Below are 24,274 nucleotides of genomic sequence, written 5' to 3'. Positions count from 1 at the left end.
ATCTACCGCTTCCCCTTCCTCCTTGACCGCGCCCTCTTTGTCTTCCTTCAAACCTTTTATTCAGCTTCTCTTCAACTCGTAGGGCAAACTGGTATGCCTCTTCAACGCTGGTCATTCTTACCAGACCTAATTCCTCCTAGATGCTAAGTCGCAACCCACTGATATAACGAGCAACCTTCTCCTTATTTGCTTCTGCATGCCTTGCTCTAATCAAGAATCGGTAAAACTCCTCTGTATATTCTTGGACTGATCTTCCTGCTTGCTTTAACCCATGCATCTTCTTAAACAAATCAAGCTCGTAGTCCATAGGAATGAACTGCTTCTTCAATTTGTCCACCATGCGATCCCACCTTGTGATCTTTTCCTTTCCTCTTATGTTTCTTTCCAATTGGACCTCTTGCCACCAGATTTTGGCATGGCCTTTCAGTTTGGCCTTTGCAAACTTAACCCTATCTGGGTCCCTGATATCCTCATACTCAAAGTATTCTTCCAGTTCATTGATCCAATCGATCAACTCATCTGGTTTCAGATTTCTTGAAAATACACCCACTTCAATTGTAGGTCTTTTCCCAAACTTAGTAATGGCCCTAAAAAGCATTTCTTCTACATGATTTAGAACTTCCCCGTCAAATTCCCCTTCTGGTCCAATTTCGTCTTCTTCGTTGTCATCTTCACTTTCATCACCTGCGGCCACAATTGTTCCTCTACGGAGCTCCTCCTGCAATGCTTGTACCTGCCTTTGGAGGGCTCTGACCTCCTCAGGATTAATAGCTCTGGCCCTTCGGCCACGCTCTCTTCGTGGAGGCATCTTCTTAACTCAAACTCACAACCACACAGTCCTGGTGCAAACTGCCTCACAGTCGGCGCTCTATCTACACACTTAGGAAAACCAGCTCTGATACCACTTGACGGGGACACAACCCAAGAACAGAATGGACACAACAGAAAAAGAAAATTGTATTAACTGAAAAATAAGCTAGTACATTCAGTACAGAGAAAATAAACTTCAAAACATGCCCTAAGGGCTTACAATAGCATAAATGTGGAGATAATTTCTCCTTTCAGTACCTCCTCTCAAACTCCACTCCGAACTGCTTTTTACAATGCCAGGAATCTCCTTAAATAGACCTCAGAGGGTTAAGGACTAGGAATACATTCTAGAAAGTGCTAGTAGGCATCCACCGACGAAATAGAAGGTTCCAGAAGCTGCGTTAGAAGTCGGTGCAAATCTAGAAGAATCCAGAAACGGTAACCGAACTTTTGGGAGGCATAACTTTTGAACCGTAGCTCCGATTGACGAATCGTTTACATTTTCAGAAAGCTCTCGAAGCGCTCTATAGCCTTATGGATCAACTTTGCTCGTCCCCCATTTTTCGGCCCTTTTCAAGGTCATTTAATGCCCCTAACCTAACTTTGAAGCATTCTTAGGTCTCCAAAACTCGAAAAAACTGCAATAACTTTCAAACCGTGGGGCCTTTTGACCTGATTCTTTTTCTGGAATGCTCTAAATTACAATTACATTCATCTAGCCAATTTACACCTCCTAGTTCACCAAAATGATGGCTCAATTACATACTCCTATTTTTTCGGAATTTACATGAACACTGATAGTAGAACTGTGAGAGTTGGAACCTTTATTTGACCCAAATGGGTATCCAAAAATGAAAACACATGAAACAGAAACTAAGTCTAAGTATATTTTTTTGGGTGACATAGGATTGCCCTTATACCTCTGGATGCTCCTGCATCAATTTCCAAAACCAATTTCTTGGCATTGCCCTAATTTAATTTAATTTCTTTATCTTCATCATAACATAATTCCAAAACTAATATATTTTTATCAAAGATTGACTAATAAGATCATATTTCCAAAACCAATCTATCTTTATCAAATTGACTAATAAGATTACATTAACAGATTTCCAAAACCAATCTATTTTTATTAGAGATTGACTAATAAAATCACATTTCCAAAACCAAATTTTTATCAGATTGACTAATAAGATTACATTTCCAAAACCAGTCTATTTTTTATCAAATTAACTAATAAGATTACATTTCCAAAATCAATCTATTTTTATCATATTGACTAATAAGATTACATTAGTAAGTGACTAATAAGATTACATTTCCAAAACCAATCTATTTTTATCAAATTGACTAATAAGATTACATTTCCAAAACCAATCTATTTTTATCAGATTGACTAATAATATTACAATTCCAAAACCAAACCAATCTATTTTTATCAAATTGACTAATAACATTACATTTCCAAAACCAATCTATTTTTAGCAGATTGACTAATAAGATTACATTTCCAAAACCAATCTATTTTTATTACATTTCCAAAACCAATCTATTTTTAGCAAATTGACTAGTAAGATTACATTTCCAAAACCAATATTTTTTTATCATATTGACTAGTAAGATTACATTCCAAAACCAATCTATTTTAATTAGCAGATTGACTAATAAGATTACATTTCCAAAACCAATCTATTTTTAGCAAATTGACTAATAAGATTACATTTTCAAAACCAATATATTTTTATCGGATTGACTAATAAGATTACATTCCAAAACCAATCTATTTTAATCAGATTCATTAATAACCAATCTATTTTTATTAGATTGACTAATAAAATTACATTAGTCAACCAAACAGTCTATTTTTATTAGATTGACATTAGTCAACCAATATATTTTTATTGGATTGACTAATAAGATTACATTCCAAAACCAGTCTATTTTAATAGGATTCACTAATAACCAATCAATTTTTATTAGATTAACTAATAACATTAGATTAGTCATACTTACTACTCTAATTTTATTTAAATAAAGTTACAAATACTATCCTTACTACCCTAATTTTATTTAAATACTATCCTTAATAACATCTAGTTACAAATACTATCCTTAATAGCATCAAGTTACAAATTAATTTTATTTAAATACTATCCTTAATAGCATCAAGTTACAAATTAATTTTATTTAAATACTATCCTTAATTAATTTTATTTAAATACTATCCTTAATAGCATCAAGTTACAAATTAATTTTATTTAAATACTATCCTTAATAGCATCAATTTACAAATTATTTTTATTTAAATACTATCCTTAATAACATCAAGTTACACATTATTTTTTCATTAGAATATCCTTACGGTTAGTATGAATTTAATGAAAAATGAATTTAATTTCTTATGTGAAAGATATGGGTTGAATAATTACTTTATTATGAAATAAAGTAAGTCTTCCAATTTATCCCTTGCAAATGGACAACTTAGTAACTTATGTGAAAACTTTATTACATTAGAAGACAACTTAGTAACTTATGTGAAAACTTTATTACATTAGAAAATAATATAATCTTAATAGTATTATTATTCTATTAATATAATCTTAATAGTATTATTATTCTATTAGTTATGTAGATTAAATCCAATGTACATGTAACATTTCTATCTCACACTTAACGTATCGACATATTGACTAATACGATTAAAACATTCCGATGTAAAAGAGACATCAGATACTTTTATATTAGAAAATAATATAATCTCAATAGATTTCTATCTCGCACTTAATGTGCCGACAAATTGACTAATAAGATTAGAACATTTCGATGTAAAAGAGACATCAGATACTTTATTACATTAGAAAATAATATAATCTCAATAGTATTATTATTCTATGAGTTATGTAGATTAAATCCAATGTACATGTAACATTTCTATCTCATACTTAATGTGTCGACAGATTGACTAATAAGATTAGAAACTATTGCTTACATCTCATACTTACTATTGATAGATTGACTAATGAGATTAGAAACTACTACTTACATCTCATACATCTCATACTTACTATTGATAGATTGACTAATAAGAACATCTCATACTTACTGCCGATAGATTGACTAATAAGATTGGAAACTACTGCTTACATCTCATACTTACTGCCCTAATTTAATTTAAATTAGGGCTGACAGTTTGCCTAACAAATTGACTAATACTTCTAATGTAAAAAAGACGCCATGAGATACACAAACTACAAGAGGCATGAGATACACAAACTACAAGATACTAGAAATGTGCAAATGTACAAAATTTATAAACAAAGATTTGAAAATGTGCAAATGTACTTACATCTCATACTTACTGCCCTAATTTAATTTAAATTAGGGCTGACAGTTTGCCTAACAAATTGACTAATACTTCTAATGTAAAAAAGACGCCATGAGATACACAAACTACAAGAGGCATGAGATACACAAACTACAAGATACTAGAAATGTGCAAATGTACAAAATTTATAAACAAAGATTTGAAAATGTGCAAATGTAATTGATTCATTCTATAATAAACAAACTTGGCTATTCTAGATACACAAACTACAAGAAGCATGAGATACACAAACTACAAACTACTCATGTACAATATCTATAAACAAAGATTTAAACATGTGCAAATGTAATTGATTCATTCTATAATAAACAAACTTGGCTATTCTATTCATTAGACTATTGGAAATGTGCAAATGTACAAAATTTATAAACAAAGATTTAAATATGTGCAAATGTAATTGATTTATTCTATAATAAACAAACTTGACTATTCCATTCCAATGATTTACTGTACATTAGACAAACTTGACCATTCTATCCACTAGATCTTGGATCTTCTATTCATTAGATTTTATTCTAGCTTGGCTATTGACTATTCCATTCTAATCATTAGAATTAGGCTTGGCTATTGACTATTCCATTCTAATCATTAGATTTATTCTAGGCTTGGCTATTGGCTATTGCATTCTAATCCATTCTAATCGTTAGATTTATTCTAGACTTGGCTATTGGCTATTCCATTCTAATCATTTACTACTCTACATTAGACAAGCTTGGCTATTCTATTCTAATCATTTACTACTCTACATTAGAGAAGCTTGGCTATTCTATTCATTAGATTTTATTCTAGCTTGGCTATTGGCTATTCCATTCTCATCATTAGATTTATTCTAGGCTTGGCTATTGGCTATACTCTACAAGCTTGGCTATTCTATTCATTAGGTTTTATTCTAGCTTGGCTATTTGCTATTCCATTCTAATCATTATAGGCTATACTCTACAAGCTTGGCTATTTGCTATTCCATTCTAAACATTTGCTTGACTATTGGCTATTCCATCCTAAACATTAGCTTGGCTATTCTATTCATTAGATTTTATTCTAGCTTGGCTATTTGCTATTCCATTCTAAACATTTGCTTGGCTATTGGCTATTCCATTCTAAACATTTGCTTGGCTATTGGCTATTCCATTCTAATCATTTGCTTGGCTACATTAGACAAACTTGGCTATTCTATTCATTAGATATTCCATTCTAATGTTTTACCCTACACTTGGCTATTCCATTCTAATGATTTACTCTACATTAGCCAAAACTCTACAAACTTGGCTATTCCATTCTAATTCTAATTTACTACTCTACATTAGACAAACTTAGCTATTCTATTCATTAGATATTCCATTCTAATGCTTTATTCTACACTTGGCTATTCCATTCTAATGAGTTACTCTACATTAGCCAAAACTCTACAAACTTGGCTATTCCATTCTATTCTAATGTTTTATTCTACACTTGCTATTCCATTCTAATGAGTTACTCTACATTAGCCAAAACTCTACAAACTTGGCTATTCCATTCTATTGATTTACTCTACATTAGACAAACTTGGCTATTCTAACTAGATCTTGGATGTTAAATTCATTAGATCTTATTCTAGCTTGGCTATTCTATTCATTAGATTTTAATTAGATTTTAACTTGGCTATTCTATCCACTAGATCTTGGATCTTCACTAGATCTTGGCTATTCAATTCAAGAGATTTTATTCATTAGATTATAACATCCACTAGATTTTAACTTGGCTATTCTATCCACTATATCAGATTCTATCCACTAGATCTTGGCTATTCACTAGAGATTTTATTCATTAGATTATAACATCCACTAGATCAGACAAACTTGGCTATTCTATCCACTAGATCTTGGCTATTCAATTCATTAGCAATTCATTAGAATAAATTAGATTTTATTCTAGCTTGGCTATTGACTATTCCATTAGAATCATTAGATATCATTGGATTTATTCTAGGCTTGACTATTGACTATTCCATTAGAATCATTAGAAAGCCTATTGACTATTCCATTAGAATCATTAGATTTATTCAATTCATTAGCAATTCATTAGAATAAATTAGATTTTATTCTAGCTTGGCTATTCTATCTACTAAATTTTATTCTAGCTTGGCTATTGACTATTCCATTAGAATCATTAGAAAGCCTATTGACTATTCCATTAGAATCATTAGATTTATTCAATTCATTAGCAATTCATTAGAATAAATTAGATTTTATTCTAGCTTGGCTATTCTATCTACTAAATTTTATTCTAGCTTGGCTATTGACTATTCCATTAGAATCATTAGAAAGCATTGGATTTATTCTAGGCTTGACTATTGACTATTCCATTAGAATCATCAGATTTATTGACTATTCCATTAGAATCATCAGATTTATTGACTATTCCATTAGATTTATTCTAGGCTTGACTATTGGCTATTCCATTAGAATCATTAGAAAGCATTGGATTTATTCTAGGCTTGACTATTGACTATTCCATTAGACTATTCCATTAGAATCACTAGAAAGCCTATTGACTATTCCATTAGAATCACTAGAAAGCCTATTGACTATTCCATTAGAATCACTAGAAAGCCTATTGACTATTCCATTAGAATCACTAGAAAGCCTATTGACTATTCCATTAGAATCACTAGAAAGCCTATTGACTATTCCATTAGAATCACTAGAAAGCCTATTGACTATTCCATTAGAATCACTAGAAAGCCTATTGACTATTCCATTAGAATCACTAGAAAGCCTATTGACTATTCCATTAGAATCACTAGAAAGCCTATTGACTATTCCATTAGAATCACTAGAAAGCCTATTGACTATTCCATTAGAATCATTAGATTTATTCTAGGCTTGACTATTGGCTATTCCATTTTTATTCTAGCTTGGCTATTGACTATTCCATTTTCCATTCTAATCATTAGATTTTATTCTAGCTTGGCTATTGACTATTCCATATGCCATTCTAATCATTAGATTTATTCTAGGCTTGGCTATTCCATTCTAATCATTTACTAATCATTTACTACTCCACATTAGACAAACTTGGCTCTTGGCTATTCTATTCATTAGACAAACTTGGCTATTCTATTGTTTTACTCTACGCTATTATTCTAATGTTTTACTCTATGAATTAGAGTCACTGCTGAATTGTACACTCATTGTACGAATTTTGTACAAGACCAGTTACATTAAACTAATGTTGTGATGATTTATTCCACAATTCCATTATAAACAAAGATTTCTAGAGTCGTTGCGAAATTCACAAAGATTTCTAGAGTCGTTGCGAAATTTACAGAGAAATTTTTTTGACCACACAAAAATACTGTTACACCTACTTACAGCAAATTCTTTAACTACTGCAAAAGTCCACAAACTCAAACTAGTGTAAATGTAGAGAGTAAATAGAGAACAACAATGCAAACAGGCTATTCTAATCATTTCGGCCACTTAAACCACCCTTACGTCCCATTTCCTGGTATCCTTCATGCCCCAGCTGTTCCTTACGTGTCTCCCCACCCTTTTTCCCCATTTCCTGATAACCCTCATGACCTAGCTGCTCCTTTCTTGTCTCCCCTCCCCTTTTCCCCAATTCCTGATACCCCTCGTGACCCAGCTGCTCCTTCCGGGTTTCACCGCCCAGGTGACCAAGCTCCTGGTACCCTTCATGCCCCAGCTGCTCCTTCCGTGTCTCTCCCCCCTTGTGACGACCTGCAATACACATCAAACAAACCTATTAATGTGTCTCGAACCTGTAACCTGTGAAACACAATAGAAAGACTGGTTACGTAAGTAAAACCACCAACCAGCAATGTAAATCAGCCTATTAATGGCCTCTAACCTGTTAACAACACTGTTGACTGCTATTTTACTGTGACTCCAACCTGTTCCTTATGACACACAACAGAATGACTGAATACATATTTATCAACACACCACCAATACACATCAAGGTATTGATGTGTCTCAAACCTGTAATATATCATATCGAGACCTCTGCTACCAATCATTAAACACTATTGAATACTATTTTAGTGTGAATCCAACCTGCTCCCTATGAAACACAATAGAATGAGTACATATGTAACTACATACAAGTAATTCAAGTGCATATGTAAGCACAGACCAGCAATACAAGTGCATATGCAATGTATATGGAATCTGTAATCTATCATATCCAGGCCCCTGATACCAAACATTTAGCCCATAATTGAACACTATTTAGAGTGTGACTCGAACTTATATTCTATTGTTATAAGCATTAAATACTGAATTGAACACTGCTTTGAGTGTGATTTAAACTGATCATATCATATCTAGACCCCTAATACCAATTCACTAAATATAATACATCACTAAATACAAATTCACTAAATATAATGCCAATCACTAAATACCAAATACAATTGAATCATTATCCAAGCCCCTGGTACCAACCATTAGACACTGCACTGATCACTGCTTTCAGTGCAATTCGAACTTGTACCCTATCATACCCAGAGCACTAATTACAATCACTAAATACAATTGAATCATTATCCAGGCCCCTGGTACCAACCATTAAACACTGCATTGAACACTGCTTTAGAGTGTGAATCGAACTTGTAACCTATCATACCCAGAGCCCTGATAACAATCACTAAATACAATTGACTCATTATCCAGGCCCCTGGTACCGACCACTAACGCTGCTTTGAGTGTGATTCGAACTTGTAACTTATCATATACAGACCCCTAATGCCAATGACTAAATACAATTGAAAACTATTTTACTCTGACTCAAGCATGTTACCTATGAAACAAAATAGAATGGCTGGACACATATGTAACTACCTACCAGCAATACAAAATTGAGATCTTAATGTGCCTGACCTATCAAATCCAGGCCCTTAGTACAAAACCTTTAAGGGTTCCAACCATTAAACACTATTTCGAGTGTGACTCGAACCTGTTACCTATGACACAAAATAGGATGACTGTATGCAACTACCGACCAGCGACACAAATAAAGCTATTAATGTGACTCGAACCTGTAACCTATGGACCCCACGCTCCTGATACAAACCATTTAACCCTGAATCAAACACTATTTACAGCGAGACTCGAACCTGTTACCAATTCGGCATATTATTTTAGAAAACCTAATGACTGGACAGAGATGTAGTTATATTTACCTTCTGCAAGGCGTTCCTGAGCCTCCAAGCTTTTGCCTCCTGTGCCTCCAGGCACCACAGTCTCTCCAGCCTTGGCCTTTTTATCCAGCTCCTGTTGAGATGCCATCTTCTTTATGTTGCTCTGTTTTGAAAGAGTCTAATCAAACTTCAGCCAGTACAAAATTAGGGCAATTCAATTAATCTCCCATACGTTCTGTGGAGGAGGCTTTATAACTTCCCAGGGGGTACGTCGTGGCAATATACAGTTCTGGCAATGGCCACGGAAGCCAAATATGCCTGGTATGTGGGTTCTTCTCCATTGTCCACGATCTATACTTGCAGAAACAGACACGTTTCATGGGGTCGGTGCTGTAACAATGAAGAACCTGAATCAAATCCTAAAATTCTCATTGGGATTATCAACCTTACTTGCAGATTCAACAGAGGTCGATGTGTAAGGAGCTTAAACTTATCTTCAAAGTTTTGGAGGCAAGCCCTCGCCGACTATTTTAGGCAGGCTGCAAGCGACTCTTTTTCCAAGGCGGCGAATGGAATGTAATGTGCAGGTTATCAATGGATTTTAAATAAAGTGTCTAAAAAGGTCTAATTTAATATGAGGTTAAAGTTCCCTATTATTAGTTTTTTTTTGTTTTGTAAATGCACATTCATGTCAATGCAAATATGATATTAACACTAACCAATCAAATCAAAGAATTTAAAAGATTATATGAGATTTCAAATATTTATATCTTTTTCTAATTTTTCATTATTTTTATAAATCACATTTTTCATCCATTCTATTGGTCTACTATTTTTGGTGGGAGAGAAAATTAATTTTCTTCAACAAAAAATACAAATATTTTTTAACAACTTCATCTTGCATTAATGAATGTATTAATTACAACTTTATCTTTTCCACATTTGTAACAAGTTGATAAGATTTTATTTTTTAAATCATTTTATCTTCCACCTCACACTTCTAATCAATATTAATTATCACAATCTATTAAATATTTTTAATTTCTTATTTTAAATATATTTATTATTAGTTTTATATTGATTTTTATTTTTGACTATTTGATATAACTTGTTGCTAAAACTTCATGTAATGCATAAGTTTATATTTATATATATGTGTGTGTGTGTGTGTGTGTGTGTGTGTGTGTGTGTGCGTGTGTGTCTTTTTTAATATAATTTCAATATGTTATATCTTTGTATTCAAATTTCTAAATTTTTTATTTAAAAAAAAAGTAAAAGTAGTTAAATTATTACTATTATTTTACTTTTATAAAAATAAATTAAACAATATTTTTTAAAATTATATTTTATAATAATGTTTGTAATATATATAATTGATAAGTGTTACAATTTATAAATTATATTATTTATTATTATTAATATTTTTTATTTAAACAATTTATCATTTAGTTTAAATACATTTAAAACTTAAATATATATTTTAATATTAAATTAATAATTATATTTTATATAAAAAAATACTAAAGAAATAACCACAAAAAAGAAATAATTCAATTCTAAAAGATATATAAATTATTATTATGTTTTTATAAACTATGTATAAAATTAAATAGTTATATTTTATTTCTTATTTATTACATCATATTTATTCATCAACATCAAATTTATATGTATTACATCTATTTATTATTTACAAATGTATATATTAAATTATATAGATATTATTTCATAATTAAAAATTACTTAATTTTATGAAAAAATTGGAAATAGAAAACATTAAATAGTAAACCTTTTCTAATTGTGTAAAATTAAACAATTAGTTTTACTTATAAAATATTTTTATATTTCAATCCATTTCATTTTTCCTTGTAGAAATGTGAGTTTTAATATAAAAATTAAATTCTTAGTTTCATTAATTAAAATATAATATATTTTAATTTTTTATTATAACCATGATTTTATTTTGACTATTTTTTTTATTAAGAAAAATAATTATATTAAATTTTCTCTTTCTCTCATGCACAACTTATGTTGTTATCACTCTATCTTACTATTTTATCTCTCTTCCTCTTCCTCCTCTATATTATCTATCCTTTTTTTTCCTCTTCATATATGTTTATGTTGTTATTGTTGTATACTGCTATTTATCTCTATCTATATCTCTATCCTAATTTTTGTCTAGTGCTAATGATTAAAAATAGTGTGAGTTTCATTTGATAATCAAGATGAGAATAATACATAGTTGGGGGAGTTATTCCAACTACTTATGGTTCTCTAGTAGCATGCATGGTATGCTTAAACATATAATGTGATACTCCAAATGCTTCATCACTTCTTCAAGTTCTATTCAAATATTGGTATGGATATCTTTCCTCAATGCACATAATTTAAGTTGTCAATGTAGAAGGTGCAAATTTGTCTAAAGCATATGTATTGATCGTAGTATGATATTAAGTACTTAGTGCCATATTGGGGACTTTGGCCTCTTATTCTTGGGCTTAAATGCCCAAAGATATAATAATATAGCATGAGAACTTAACAACAAAATATGAGCCTTCCTATCAAATCACAAGCGCATTTCTAGAACGAGAATTTAACAACAAAATATGAGCAATCCTATTAGATCACAAGTGCATTTTTAGGCAAAAATTAATGCATTCACAATGTTAATTTAGATTCTCACTCATCTACACTTCTACAACCATTATGCGTTAGGCAGGAACTATGACACATTGCATCTCTTGTTATATAAAACAAGAGCTGCCATACTGCAGGTGGAATCCTCGTCTAGTCCAAAATTTGAAAATATTGAATAATATTTAAGTAAAGGTATATCTTGAATTTTAGAGGAAAAATTATATGATTTGTATCACTGTGGTCATCTAACATAACAACATACAAATACAATATAGTGAATATACTTTATATAAGATCAATCTAATGAGTTTGATAAAAAATGAGATCATTAAAATGGTTAACTACGTGCTCAAATTAAGTTTTTATTCTTCATACGAAAAAATAATTTGTTTTAACCATGTAGCAAATCTTATATCAAGAAACCAAAAATACATAGAAATGTGTGATGGGTATCTACTCGTCATATTATTATAGCTCCATATACTGTATATAAGGGTCTCTTAGTATTCCAGTGTAATGGGACTATAGGCAAGCAATCAATTTTCAAAGCATGATTCAAAAGAGTAAGCATACCTGAATTGTAGCTTTTCTAATTTGACACACAAAGCATTGGTTCAAAATTATTTGATCTTTGCCAATGTGATAAAGAGTGTTCCAGTGCTTGCAATATAGACAAGCCAAAATCCTAAATTTTCTAAACATTGTGCATTCATTCTTCTAGGAAAAAAAAAATGCATTGTCTAACCACATGGCAATTTCATGACATACTATATGTTGTTTTCCTTTGAATTTTTTTCCATGTGTTTTGGGGGAATAGGTCTTTAAAATGGAAATTTGGATAAATGTTTATCAACACATTGTTTTAATCATATGATTCTTTAGAACAAACATTTTAGAATAATTCATTTTATTCATTCCTTATAGATGTATAAATTATTTAACCACAAAACTTCAACATATGTCTTCCAAAGAGACTTAACCAAAGTTCTAAATTTTGGCGACAAAAACTTTAAGAATTTGATTCATGAAATCTAACCAAATATGTTTTAGTCAAACTTAAGCAATAAAAAAAAGAAATGAAAAATTGCAGTGCACCCTACAAAGGCATGTATTAATTGATAAGACTATAAGACAAATTGATTAGTTGTATCATATAATTACTTGACAATCAGATATATTTGACACTTACAATTAAATAAGTAAAATATATACTAGATGCTCCAAATAACTTATTACAATTTATCTACTTAATCATGTTACTCTTTCTACATAGATATTCTTGTACTTGCACCTTTTGATTTGTATTAACTGAATCAATTATTTTGGAGCCTCTATTTCTATTTTAGACTAGCAAAATTACATTTCACTTTAAATGTATACAAGAATAAGCCCTAACCTCATTTTCCTGTCACTTACTAATCAAATATGCATTTTGGGTAGGTTAGACCCAATATTCTCAACTATTTTGAACATTTCATTGTCCAAGAAAAGTGTATCCACTCTCAACTTCTAGAGATCTCTTGCAATTGATGTGACCATCTTTCTATCTTACGTATTTTGATGCTTCAATACATGTAGTGACACCTCTCTTCTTTTGTTTTTGATTTTTTTTGTAGCTAAAAATATTTTAAAATCATACAATGCTTCACTCCAATCATAGTAATCTTTGTAAAAAATAGTTGGCTTAGCGCATACAATGCAATCTCTTATACTAGCATTCTTGGAATCTCATCGCTAGTTCTGATACCATGAAGTGAAGCTAAATATAAATGTGCAGGGTAAAAAATGTTGTGATCATCTTTATCCTAATAATTGAATGTAGAGTCTCATGCTTATATACAAAAATAGGGAAGGAGTTTTTGTAGAAGGCCCAATCTAAGTATCCCGAATATACTCACAAACTAATGACTAACCTATTACTACAACATTTGCACAAGTGACCTATTACTACAACATTTGCACAACTATTCAATATCTCAATTCTTATTAAATGAAGAGACCTAAATACATGTACAAGTATAAACCTAACTATATGGTTAATTAGTGTGCTCTTGTAACAAAACGTATGGATAGCATCTTGTTTTAAATTTATGTTGGTTTTTTTTGTTATGTTATTTGGCTGTAAAATTTACTACAATGTTGTTGAGATTAGATTGAAAAAGATCATTGTTGAGGGAGATTTTTGTGATTAGATTACAAGAAGGAGATTATTGTTTCGATCATTGTTTTGTCATTGATGTCAAACCTACTATTTGCTGGTAAGACAACTGCTTATATGATTGAAGTACTACCACTTAGTTGATTGATGAAGAGGATTTGATCAAAAGATGTAATAGTAGCACCTAGAGGAAAGGTTGAGTTATGATTATGTAAAGAAGTACAAAAATCAGTTAAAACAGTGATAACATGATGTATTCATAATCTGCTTAAGATTACAAAGCTATTTACACTAAGAAAGTTTAGAAGAACAAGTTACACAAAGGTTGTCTGCTAAGCTTGATTGAGTGGAGAGTAGGTGCCGAGCAAAGTTAGTGCAAGCCAAGTAGAAAATCAGTTGGAGCCGAGTAAAAGTTCATTCTAAGTGTATGCTGAGCAGAACAATAGATGTTGAGTAAAGTTTAGTTGATGCTGAGCACCATTAAAATTTAGTTCATGCTAAGTAAATTCATAGAGGATGCCGAGCAACGAAGTGTGTGCCAAGCATCAAAAGCTAGATAATGCCGAGTGGCTACATTATTTTAAAAGATCATGAATTCAATGGACCTAAGCTGACAAGTTTCTTTTCTTGGAATTTGTGAACTAGATGGAAGATAAGATTGATGAGATGGTGGCGCAAAATTTAACGTAAACTATTTTTAGGCAAATTCAAAGAGGATTCAAGCATAGGTTTCTAAAAGAGATATGGAATGTGGGATAGATTCATTATATTCTACCTAGTCTGTCCTAACCCTAATTTGGATGATGGAGAATGAGTGGGAAAAGATCTTAATTTCCTTTTTTTAGGAATGACTAGTTAGAAGCAAAGATGGTTAAGTACGAGAACTTAAGGAAGACAAGGAGTCAAAGTTTTTTGCTTCATCAAGTGAACCAAGAGAAGAGATTGCATTGGCATGTTGAGCAAGAAGGCTTAAGGATATGAATACTTAAAGGGTGAACAAACTGTCAGAGCTGAAAAGTAAGAAGGCCAAGCATAATCTAGGACTAAAACGGTGATTTGTAATCTGCAAATGAAGTTGTAAGTTGTTATCAGATCAAGCCTTATTGTTACTCTCTAACAATTGTATCAGTCTAGGGTAAATCCTTTGGATTAAGGTTGACTTAACAGTCATTTGTAAATCCTTTAATTGAGTGGCATTCCAAGTGAATGGTCTAAAGTCTTTTAATAAGGCTTACTCCTAATAGGGTGATTGAAATCCTTTAATAGGGTCACATTTAATAGTGTGTATTGTAACCTTTAACAGGATTGGCCTTTCATAGGGCATCAGTTCAGAAGAGTGAAAAAGAGTAGCATGTTACTGGTGGTTTTTTCCAAATTGGGTTTCTATGTAAATCATTCTGTCAGGTGTGTTGATGAATCTGTTATATTTCATGTTTACATTTCTGCAAGTAGATTTGACAGTAACCTACAAGTTTTAAGTGATTGCATAATCTTATGGATGCATGCATGATGAAGATAAGTATTTTATGGGTTCACTAAGTTGTGAATAGTTTTGTTTATACATCTGGACCTTGGATAACTGATTCACCCACCTTCTCAGTTATTCTAAAGTATTCCAACAATTGGTATCAGAGCTATCTTTTTAAGAGGACTAGTTTGAAGGTACTAGAAGCACAAAGATCAAGATGTCAAAAAGAGAAGTACCAAAGCTCAACAAAGATAACTTTCTTGCATGGTAAAGTTTGATGAAGCTACAACTTGGAGGACTTGGAGATCATGCACAATCTACCATTATCATTAAGCATGTTGACCCTGCTAGAGCCCCAACTACTGAGGATATGAGAAAGAAGAAAGAACATAACCAAGCAATGCTGGAGATTGCCTCTACCCTAAGTAATGTTGAATTTGATGATATCAAAGGTCTTGAGAGTGCAAAGAAAATGTGGGATGCCCTTGCCACCATCTATGGAGGAGACACCAATGTTCTTAGAGCCAAACTTGAAAGTCTCAAATGATGATATAAGAATGAAAGAAGGCAAAACTATTGCTTAATATGTTGCAAGGATAAAAGAAGTAGTTAATGAAAAAAGAGGAGCTAATGAAAAATTAGATGATGATACTATGTTAAGAAAAGTTTTAAGAACACTATTGCCTATATATGCTATTAGAGTATCTACAATTCAAGAACTAAGATGCATAACAGGGAATGATCTATCACTTGAAGGACTAGTAGGAAGACTCACTGCTTTTGAGCTATCTAACTTTGATAATTACAAACCTGATATTGAATATTCTTTCAAAGCTAAAGTGTCATTAAAGGAACCTGATGAGAAGAAGAAAAAGAAAAAGAAAAAGTATGTATCTAGTGATAGTGATACAAATGAGGAGGATGTTGAACAACTTGAAGCACTATTAGCAAGAAGATTCCACAAAGTTAAAGGTAAATTCAAAGGTAAATTACCTATCATTTATTTCAATTGCAATGAGGTTGGTCATATTGCTGCTAGATGTCCAGAGAAGAAAAACTACAGAGGTGGTGACAAGTACAAGAGTAGGAAAGATGAAGACAAAAGGGACTACAAAGACAAAGGCAAAAAGTCATGCTACATTGTTGAAGAGGAAACATCTAATGAACATGATGATGAAGTGGTATATGTTGTAATGAAGGACAAATCTGATGAAGATGAGGCAACTACACTTGTGACCTACGTAAACAAGCATGAAAGGTGGATCATTGACAGTGGGTGTTCACATCACATGATTGAAGACAAAAGTAAGTTCATTTCCTTGAATTGTTATGATGAAAATAGCGTAAAATTTGGTAATGATGCACAATGTCTAATAAGAGGAAAAGGTTCTATCAAGCTCACAGATAAGATTTTATGTGATAATGCTTACTATGTTGAAGGACTTAACTATAATCTCCTAAGTGTGTCACAATTGAATAATTTGGGATGTAAGGTTGAATATGGAAAGAAGGTTGCTAAGATATATGACACAAATGGAAATTGATTGGAAAGGTGATTAAATTAGAAGTAATCTATTCTATCTTGATATAGATGATGCTACTTGTCTAATTATAACTGTGGCACAAAAGGTTATGTCATGTCAATTTTGATAACCTAGTCAGTATTAGTAACATGAGAAAGGTTAGAGGATTGCCTAAGTTGAAGAATCCTAATAATGTAATATGCAAACAATGTCAATTGGACAAGATGATAAATTCAAGTTTTAAGAGTAAAACTTATACCTCCAAAGGAATACTAGAGATTGTTTATATTGACTTGTATGGACCGATTGAAGTGAAAAGCTATAAAGGAGATAAGTGTATTATGCTATTTGTTGATGATTATTATAGAATGATGACAATTATGTTTCTGAAAAAGAAATTTGATGCCTTCCAAATGTTTAAGTGGTACGTGACAAGAGTTGAGAAGGAAATAGGTAAAAATCTGAAGTGTTTAAGATATGATAGAGGAGGAGAATTCACATCAAATGAGTTTGAAATGCTATGTAATGACAGAGGAATCAAAAGATAGACATTTTCCCCTAGAAACCTTCCACAAAATGGAATTGCTGAAAGGAGGAACAAATTTGTAATGGACTATGCTATAACACTCATGATGGAGAAGAACGTTGCTTTCAAATACTGGAGAGAAGTTGTAAGTACAATTGTCTATACCTTGAACCATGTACAAGTCAAGAAAGGTACTCATTCAACACCTTTTGAACTATGGTATGGATACTCACCCAATGTAAAATACTTTAAGGTATCTAGAAGAAAATGTTACATTCTTAAAATTTTTAGGAATGGTAAAATTGATGCAAAAAGTGATGAAGGTATATTCCTAGGATATTCCACAAGAAGTAAACCTTATAAGTGTTTAAATACCAACAGTAACAAAGTTGTGGAAAATGCAAATGTAAATTTTGGTGAATATACAAAAGTGTATGAGGCCAAACCTATGAAAGAACTAGAAGAATACGAATCATTTGTATACTCTTATGAAGGTATTCCTACTAAAGAAGATGTTACAAATCAAGCTACAAACCAACAACAAGTGTCAATAACTATCGAGTCATATGCTATGAATGCTGAGTTGCATTTAAAAATTGAGCTACATGCAGAAGCTGAGTTATAAAATGAAGTTGAAGCACATTCAGATTCTAGGATTAGTAGAGATGCTAAGTTACTTGACAGAGATGTACAAAATGACTCTGAAATTGAAAGTTCAAATGAAGAAACAAGAGTTGAACCAAGATTGTCTAAATACGTCAAAAGACATCATCCTGTTGCACAAATTATTAGAGATAAAGATGCTAGACCAATGAAAAGAAATAGATTGAAAATGATACATGCTTGCCGAGCATGAAGGAACCTAAATCAATAAAAGATGCATTAGAAGATGAAGACTAGAGTAAGGCCATGGAACGAGAGATAGAAAAAATTGAGAAAAATAAGACATGGATTCTAGTTCCTAGACTAGAAGACAAGAATGTGACTGGCACGAAGTGGGTAATCAGAAACAAGCTAGATGGAAATGGTGAAGTAACAAGGAACATGTAAGAACCATGTCCTAATTAACTTTGCTACATGATTAATATACAGAAATTGCAAAAGAGAACCAATCACAACAATGTGGAATAGTCAAACTATAATACTAACAGCAATTAGATTACACACATAATAAAAGAGAAGATGCTGGTCAACAATTCCATTATTATGAATGTTCAAAATTTTTCAATGTTACATCAATATTGGTGTTGACAAATCTCATGATGAAACAAGTATCATTAACTAGATTGCTGATCCAACATACAACAATTTAACATTTATTAAGATTGCTGATCCAACTTACAACAATTACAGATTCATTCATAATTTTCCAGTTCTTTACATCAGTTCAACTTTACATAACCAATTGCATATTTTAGTACATCTCAATGATGAACAATACAATCAAACTGAGATGTCATTTCTCGTTGTGTATTGTGTTCTTCAGCATATCCTGTCTCCAAAGCCATAGGACGTCTCCCACCTGCTACTTGAGATGGAAGTGTGGCCCACGTGCTTTAACCTTGCCAACCACAGAGTGAAGTACTCCCCTAGGATTCTCCTTGACACGAAGAATTCCTCAACCCTAGCATGAGAAGCCTAGCTTCCCGGAACAAGATGGATCGCATGGATTCGGTGTAGCTGTGAAACACACTACATTGCAACCATGTGCCTAGTAGCCTAATCATGAAATGTAGCAAGGAATAAAAATAAACTACACATCTACATAGATGTATTAAAACCAAATAAGCATAACCATATACATATATGCAATATTTGAAAAACAAATGGCTTGGCCAAGCACTTTAAAACCCAAATTTACCTATAGAAGAAAAAAGAACAACATGTATCTATTCTTACAAAATTGGCAGATACAGAAACTAAGCATGAAGTATCCATCTATCTATCCCATAATTGCTACATTACACCCAACCATGAGGAAAAACAATGCACTCTTAAATGCTAACTACAACAAGTGGTTCAACTAAATCTAATTTAATGCACATGTTCATTCTCTCTTTAAGGCACATCCAAATCATGAAAGTGCTGGAATGAACTGTTGTAGAATTTGTAAGATTTCTATTTCCATATAGCTTGGTCAAATATATCAATATTGAATTCAAACTTCACACAACCAATAGTAATAGAACTAATGCTCATATATCAAGAAATGGAAATAGCAGTAATGTGCTAAAACATTAATGTACACTTCAGTTTTACTGATGAAATCATAGTACTGTCAATAGTGACATTGTAAACTGGAATAAATTAGAAAGCAACAGTTTCTAAGTAAGTATATTACTACTGATTACTACAGTTCAACATATAAGAAAAACACTCCATCAGCCTATTATTGCCTTATTAAAAGAAGACGAACATGAACATAAGAGCCAAGTTCCTATTTAAGACATTGCCAGCAAGTATTATACATGCAAACCATACAGCTGTAAATATCAAATGAAGGAAAAGTACCACCCTTAATATTTCTTGAAAACCTGGTAACATAACTTTTAAATAAATTGTAAATATTTGGATGACAGTCAACATGATAGCCTGTGTGTTATATGTAAAATGACTTTAGTGTGCTAAGGATAATACGGTCACTACTGGTACAGGTTATTTCTACCTTAGTAGTGCTCTTTAATCCCATGTTGTCCTTTCAACTAAGAATCATTGGTTATAATACCCAAAGGAACTACATTTCTCTGTATTTAAAGAAGAGTTTGTGTTATGAAGGAAACAATTTCAATCAACAAAGAGCAACAAACATACAGTTTAAACAAATATGCTTAAATGGCTGTCCTAACTCAAGAGGTTCTAGCAGTAGACACAATAATTACAAGAAGTTTCATATGTTATTTCTGGGATTCAAAAAAAAGTTCCAAGATGTAACATACCACAACAACTAAATAGATCAAGAATCATGATTAAAACCATTTAAATCCTTAATTGAATTTTAGTTTTTAGTTTATTTGTCTAGACCCAGTCTCAGAATTTCAAAACCTATAATCATTTCTTTTCTACTCTACTTTAACCCTTTTCAACGTCTATATCCTTGATGGGTTTTCTTTCTTTACAGACAAAAATTGATAGGAAAAAAATCTGCAACAGGGAAGATTTTCGTTGAAGATAGTAGAATTTTCATTAAAAAGATAGTGGGATTTAAAGCTAAGCTGGAACGCTTTTTTTTAGTTTTGTCCAAACTTGATGATATTTAAACCATACTTCTATTTTTTGTGAGTAATCATGTAGAAGATTTCATGGCTTATGACTAATTGTGTTCATTCTCTCTCTCTCTATATATATATATTCTTGTAAGCTACATTTCCTTATTTCAAAAATTTGTAAATGTACAAATAATATGAGGATAGTGGTTGGCAAACTCATTGAATCAAAGGAACATGTATGCAATACTAATAAGAATACCATCCCCTTGCTTTACTAAGCCCTATTTAATTCAACCCAGCAATCAATTAGGTGGAACAAGAAATGAAAAGGTCTTTGGAACTTGGTTAAATGTAGGTTGCTACTGTCAAGAACCCTCCTTTGCTCGTACTTCCTCCTAGTTGCCGCCATCATTGCCCTTCTTCACCAAGTCCAACTATGCATAAAGGAGTGGAATTTAATACATTCTCTATCTTGTGGAATGGAAATAGAGAGAGATTTGATGCCAACTACCTGCAGGCTATACAAACTTTTTCCCTAAAAACAAAACCCTCACCACTTTCTCCATTCTGCCCCCCTCCTCTTCTTGCCAAAAAACCCTTCTTAAAACAACACACAAAAGCATTTTCATAATTGACCTAACGAGCATGATGTTTTCCCCTTTTCATTATGTTTTTATTTTGCTATTTCCAATTTTATTTTGTTAAAGGAAATTAAACATGCATTGTTAAGAACACATATATATGAATTTATTTTTTTAATAGCAAATAATTATACTTATACCCTTCATGAATCATTGTTAGTGAATAAATTTAAATTTACTTCCTACTTCTATTCAAAAACCAAAATTTAGACTTTTATTCAAATTTCATAATAAAACATCAAAACACCATGTTAACAATTTGTAATATTTACATTAACATCTTACATTAAACCAATCGAGAGAAGAATTTCATTTTGAACTTCAAGTTTAATTTGTAATGAAAACACAAATAAACAATATGGATTTCTACATGGTGTGTGTGTGTGGCAGCACATGCATCCAAAGAATCCCCTTTTAAGAAGCTAGCCTTCTCTACCTCAACTACACTTCTGTCATGACGATCCCTGCATCCACTCAAACACTCTCAACCAAAAATGAGTCAATATCCATTATAATCAAAACATCACATCTTAATTACATCATCATTAAGAAATATCATTAACATAATCACATTATTAAATCACGACATTTAAAACACTTCAATGACATCATCATCATAACATATTATCTCATGTATATCCATAGTAAAATAAATCATTTCATTTTGGTAAATCTAAAATATTAACTTCCATTTATCTTAATTAAGTTTAATCCATTTTGACCAGGTAAACGTTGCCACATAAGCAAGAAAAGAAATGATTCTAGGATGAGACATGACATTCTTCTCCACTAGGAAAAGGCATCATCTCGATGGCTTACACAACAAAATTTACTATATACATACCAAAACTGTCAATTAATCTGAAAAACAAACAACTATACAAAAAGATGGGGAAAAGATTTCTATAAATCCTCCGCATCTTCCCAAGTAGCACTATTCATGCCAAATTGGTCCCATTGGACCTTACATTGGAGTACATCCTTGTATCGTACCCTGAGGGTATGCTACTCAATGATTTGGGTGGGTTGAACTGCCATCACCCCTAGATCCTATACCTACAACGCATGTCAGTCAAGAATGTGAGATATCTTAGGATGATAGGGTTTAAGCAAAGACACATGGAAGACATTATGAATGCGGGCTAAAGTAGGTAGTAGAGCAAGCTGATAAGCAATTAGGTTGATGACTTCTAAGATGTCGAATAGGCCAACAAATCTCAGAGAAAGCTTTGAACTCTTGCCAAATGAGATTGAACTCTTTTGTGGTCTAACCCTCAAAAACACTTTATCCCTAGTTTGGAATTGACAGAAAGTGCATTTCTTGTCCACATAACTCTTTTGTCAATCTGTTGCCTCCTTTAGATGACTACGGATTAAGATCACCTATTCTTCCATCTCTCTTAGCATCTCAAGACACACAATAAACTTGTCCTCAACCCTATCCCAACTGATAGGAGTCTGACATCTCCATCCGCAGAGAGCCTCAAATGGAGCCATACCCAAAGAAGAATGATAGGAGTTACTGTAGGAAAAATCCACCAATGCAAGATACTCTTCCCATTTGTATTGCTGGTCCATACAGTACATACATAACAAATCTTCTAGCACTTGATTCACCCACTCTGTCTGACCATAAGTCTCAGGGTGGTATGTTGTACTGAAATTCAAACATGTACCAAAAGAAATGTTCAAGGTTGTTCAAAACCTTGAAGTCATTCGAGTGTCCCTATCTGAAATAATGGTCTTTGGAATACCATGCAATCAAAAAATCTTTGAACAAACTTTCTTGCTAACTTTGGAGATTCGTCTTTCAGACTACCAAGAATGAAATGGGCAACTTTGGTTAACTTGTTGACTATGACCAAGATGACATCATGCCTGTGTTGAGTCATGGGTAAACCCTGTACAAAATCCATGCTGATAACCTGCCATTTGTACTGTGGTATCTCATGGGGATACAAAAGACCTACCAGATGGGCATGCTTAGCCTTGACATGCTGGCATTCCAAACACTGGGCTACATAATCCGCCACGTCCCTCTTGAGTCCTAGCTAGAAATATAAAGGCCTCAAATCAACCATCATTTTGTTTACCCTTGGATGCTGTGAAAAAGGAGTGTTATGCATCTCCTCAAGTACAAGTTTCTGCAACCCTTCACAGTTGGGAACATAAATCCTATTCTAGTATTTAAGCAGACCATCCTCATCAAAAGAGTAATAATCAAACCATGGATCAGAAGCATCAGTATCCAATACTGACTTCACCCATTCATAATGGGTATCTCCATGAAGGTACTGAAGGATATACTCTCTCATGTGGGTTCGAGATGTAGAGATAACAACAATATGTCTCCTGCGACTAAGTGCATCTGCTACTCTATTCTCCTTTCCCTTAATATACTCAATGTCAAAATCATATTTAGTAAGGAAGTTGAGCCACCATCTCTGTCGAGCATTTAAATTAGGTTGAGTGAAAATGTACCTCAACCCCATATGATCAATCTTGAGTTCAAATGGCTTCCCTAATAAATAATGCCACTACATCTGCAAGGCATGTACTATTGCTACCAACTCTAAATCATGAGGAGCATAATTTACTTCATGTGATTTGAGTTTCCTAGACTCGTAGGAAACAACCTTACCATCTGACATCAAAACACCCCCAAGCCCATCTCCAGAAGCATATGTGGTGACAAAAAAATGTCCATTTGGGTCTGGTATAATCAATATAGGAGCTGTAGTGAGTTTTTACTTAAGTAACTGGAAGGCTCTCTCACACAC

General features: G+C 32.4%; 1 protein-coding gene across 1 annotated transcript; it reads right to left on the bottom strand.

The window, feature by feature from the left end:
* Positions 1 to 7,389: 7,389 nt before the first annotated feature.
* Positions 7,390 to 9,961, bottom strand: EM1 (Stress induced protein). The gene is made up of 2 exons (XM_089798544.1): positions 9,378 to 9,961; positions 7,390 to 7,914 (listed from the first exon to the last, which is right to left on the bottom strand). The coding sequence occupies exons 1-2, from the start codon at positions 9,481 to 9,483 to the stop codon at positions 7,637 to 7,639; spliced, it is 384 nt and encodes a 127-aa protein (XP_089654670.1). The 5' UTR covers positions 9,484 to 9,961; the 3' UTR covers positions 7,390 to 7,636.
* Between the last annotated feature and the right edge of the window lie 14,313 nt (positions 9,962 to 24,274).

This window comes from Cupressus sempervirens, chromosome 8 (genome assembly GCF_028749045.1).
Source record: "Cupressus sempervirens isolate cs-2001-9-10 chromosome 8, ASM2874904v1, whole genome shotgun sequence".
In the NCBI taxonomy this organism is placed as follows: Eukaryota; Viridiplantae; Streptophyta; class Pinopsida; order Cupressales; family Cupressaceae; genus Cupressus; species Cupressus sempervirens.
The sequence above is the reverse complement of the archived record's forward strand: the minus strand, read 5'-3'. Positions and strand labels throughout refer to the sequence as shown.

Excerpts from the sequence above, each read along its gene's own strand:
- EM1 (XM_089798544.1), bottom strand. The coding sequence starts at position 9,483 with ATGGCATCTCAACAGGAGCTGGATAAAAAGGCCAAGGCTGGAGAGACT. Across the intron at positions 7,915-9,377 it reads TCAGGAACGCCTTGCAGAAG|GTCGTCACAAGGGGGGAGAG; the intron begins GTAAATATAACT and ends TGTGTATTGCAG.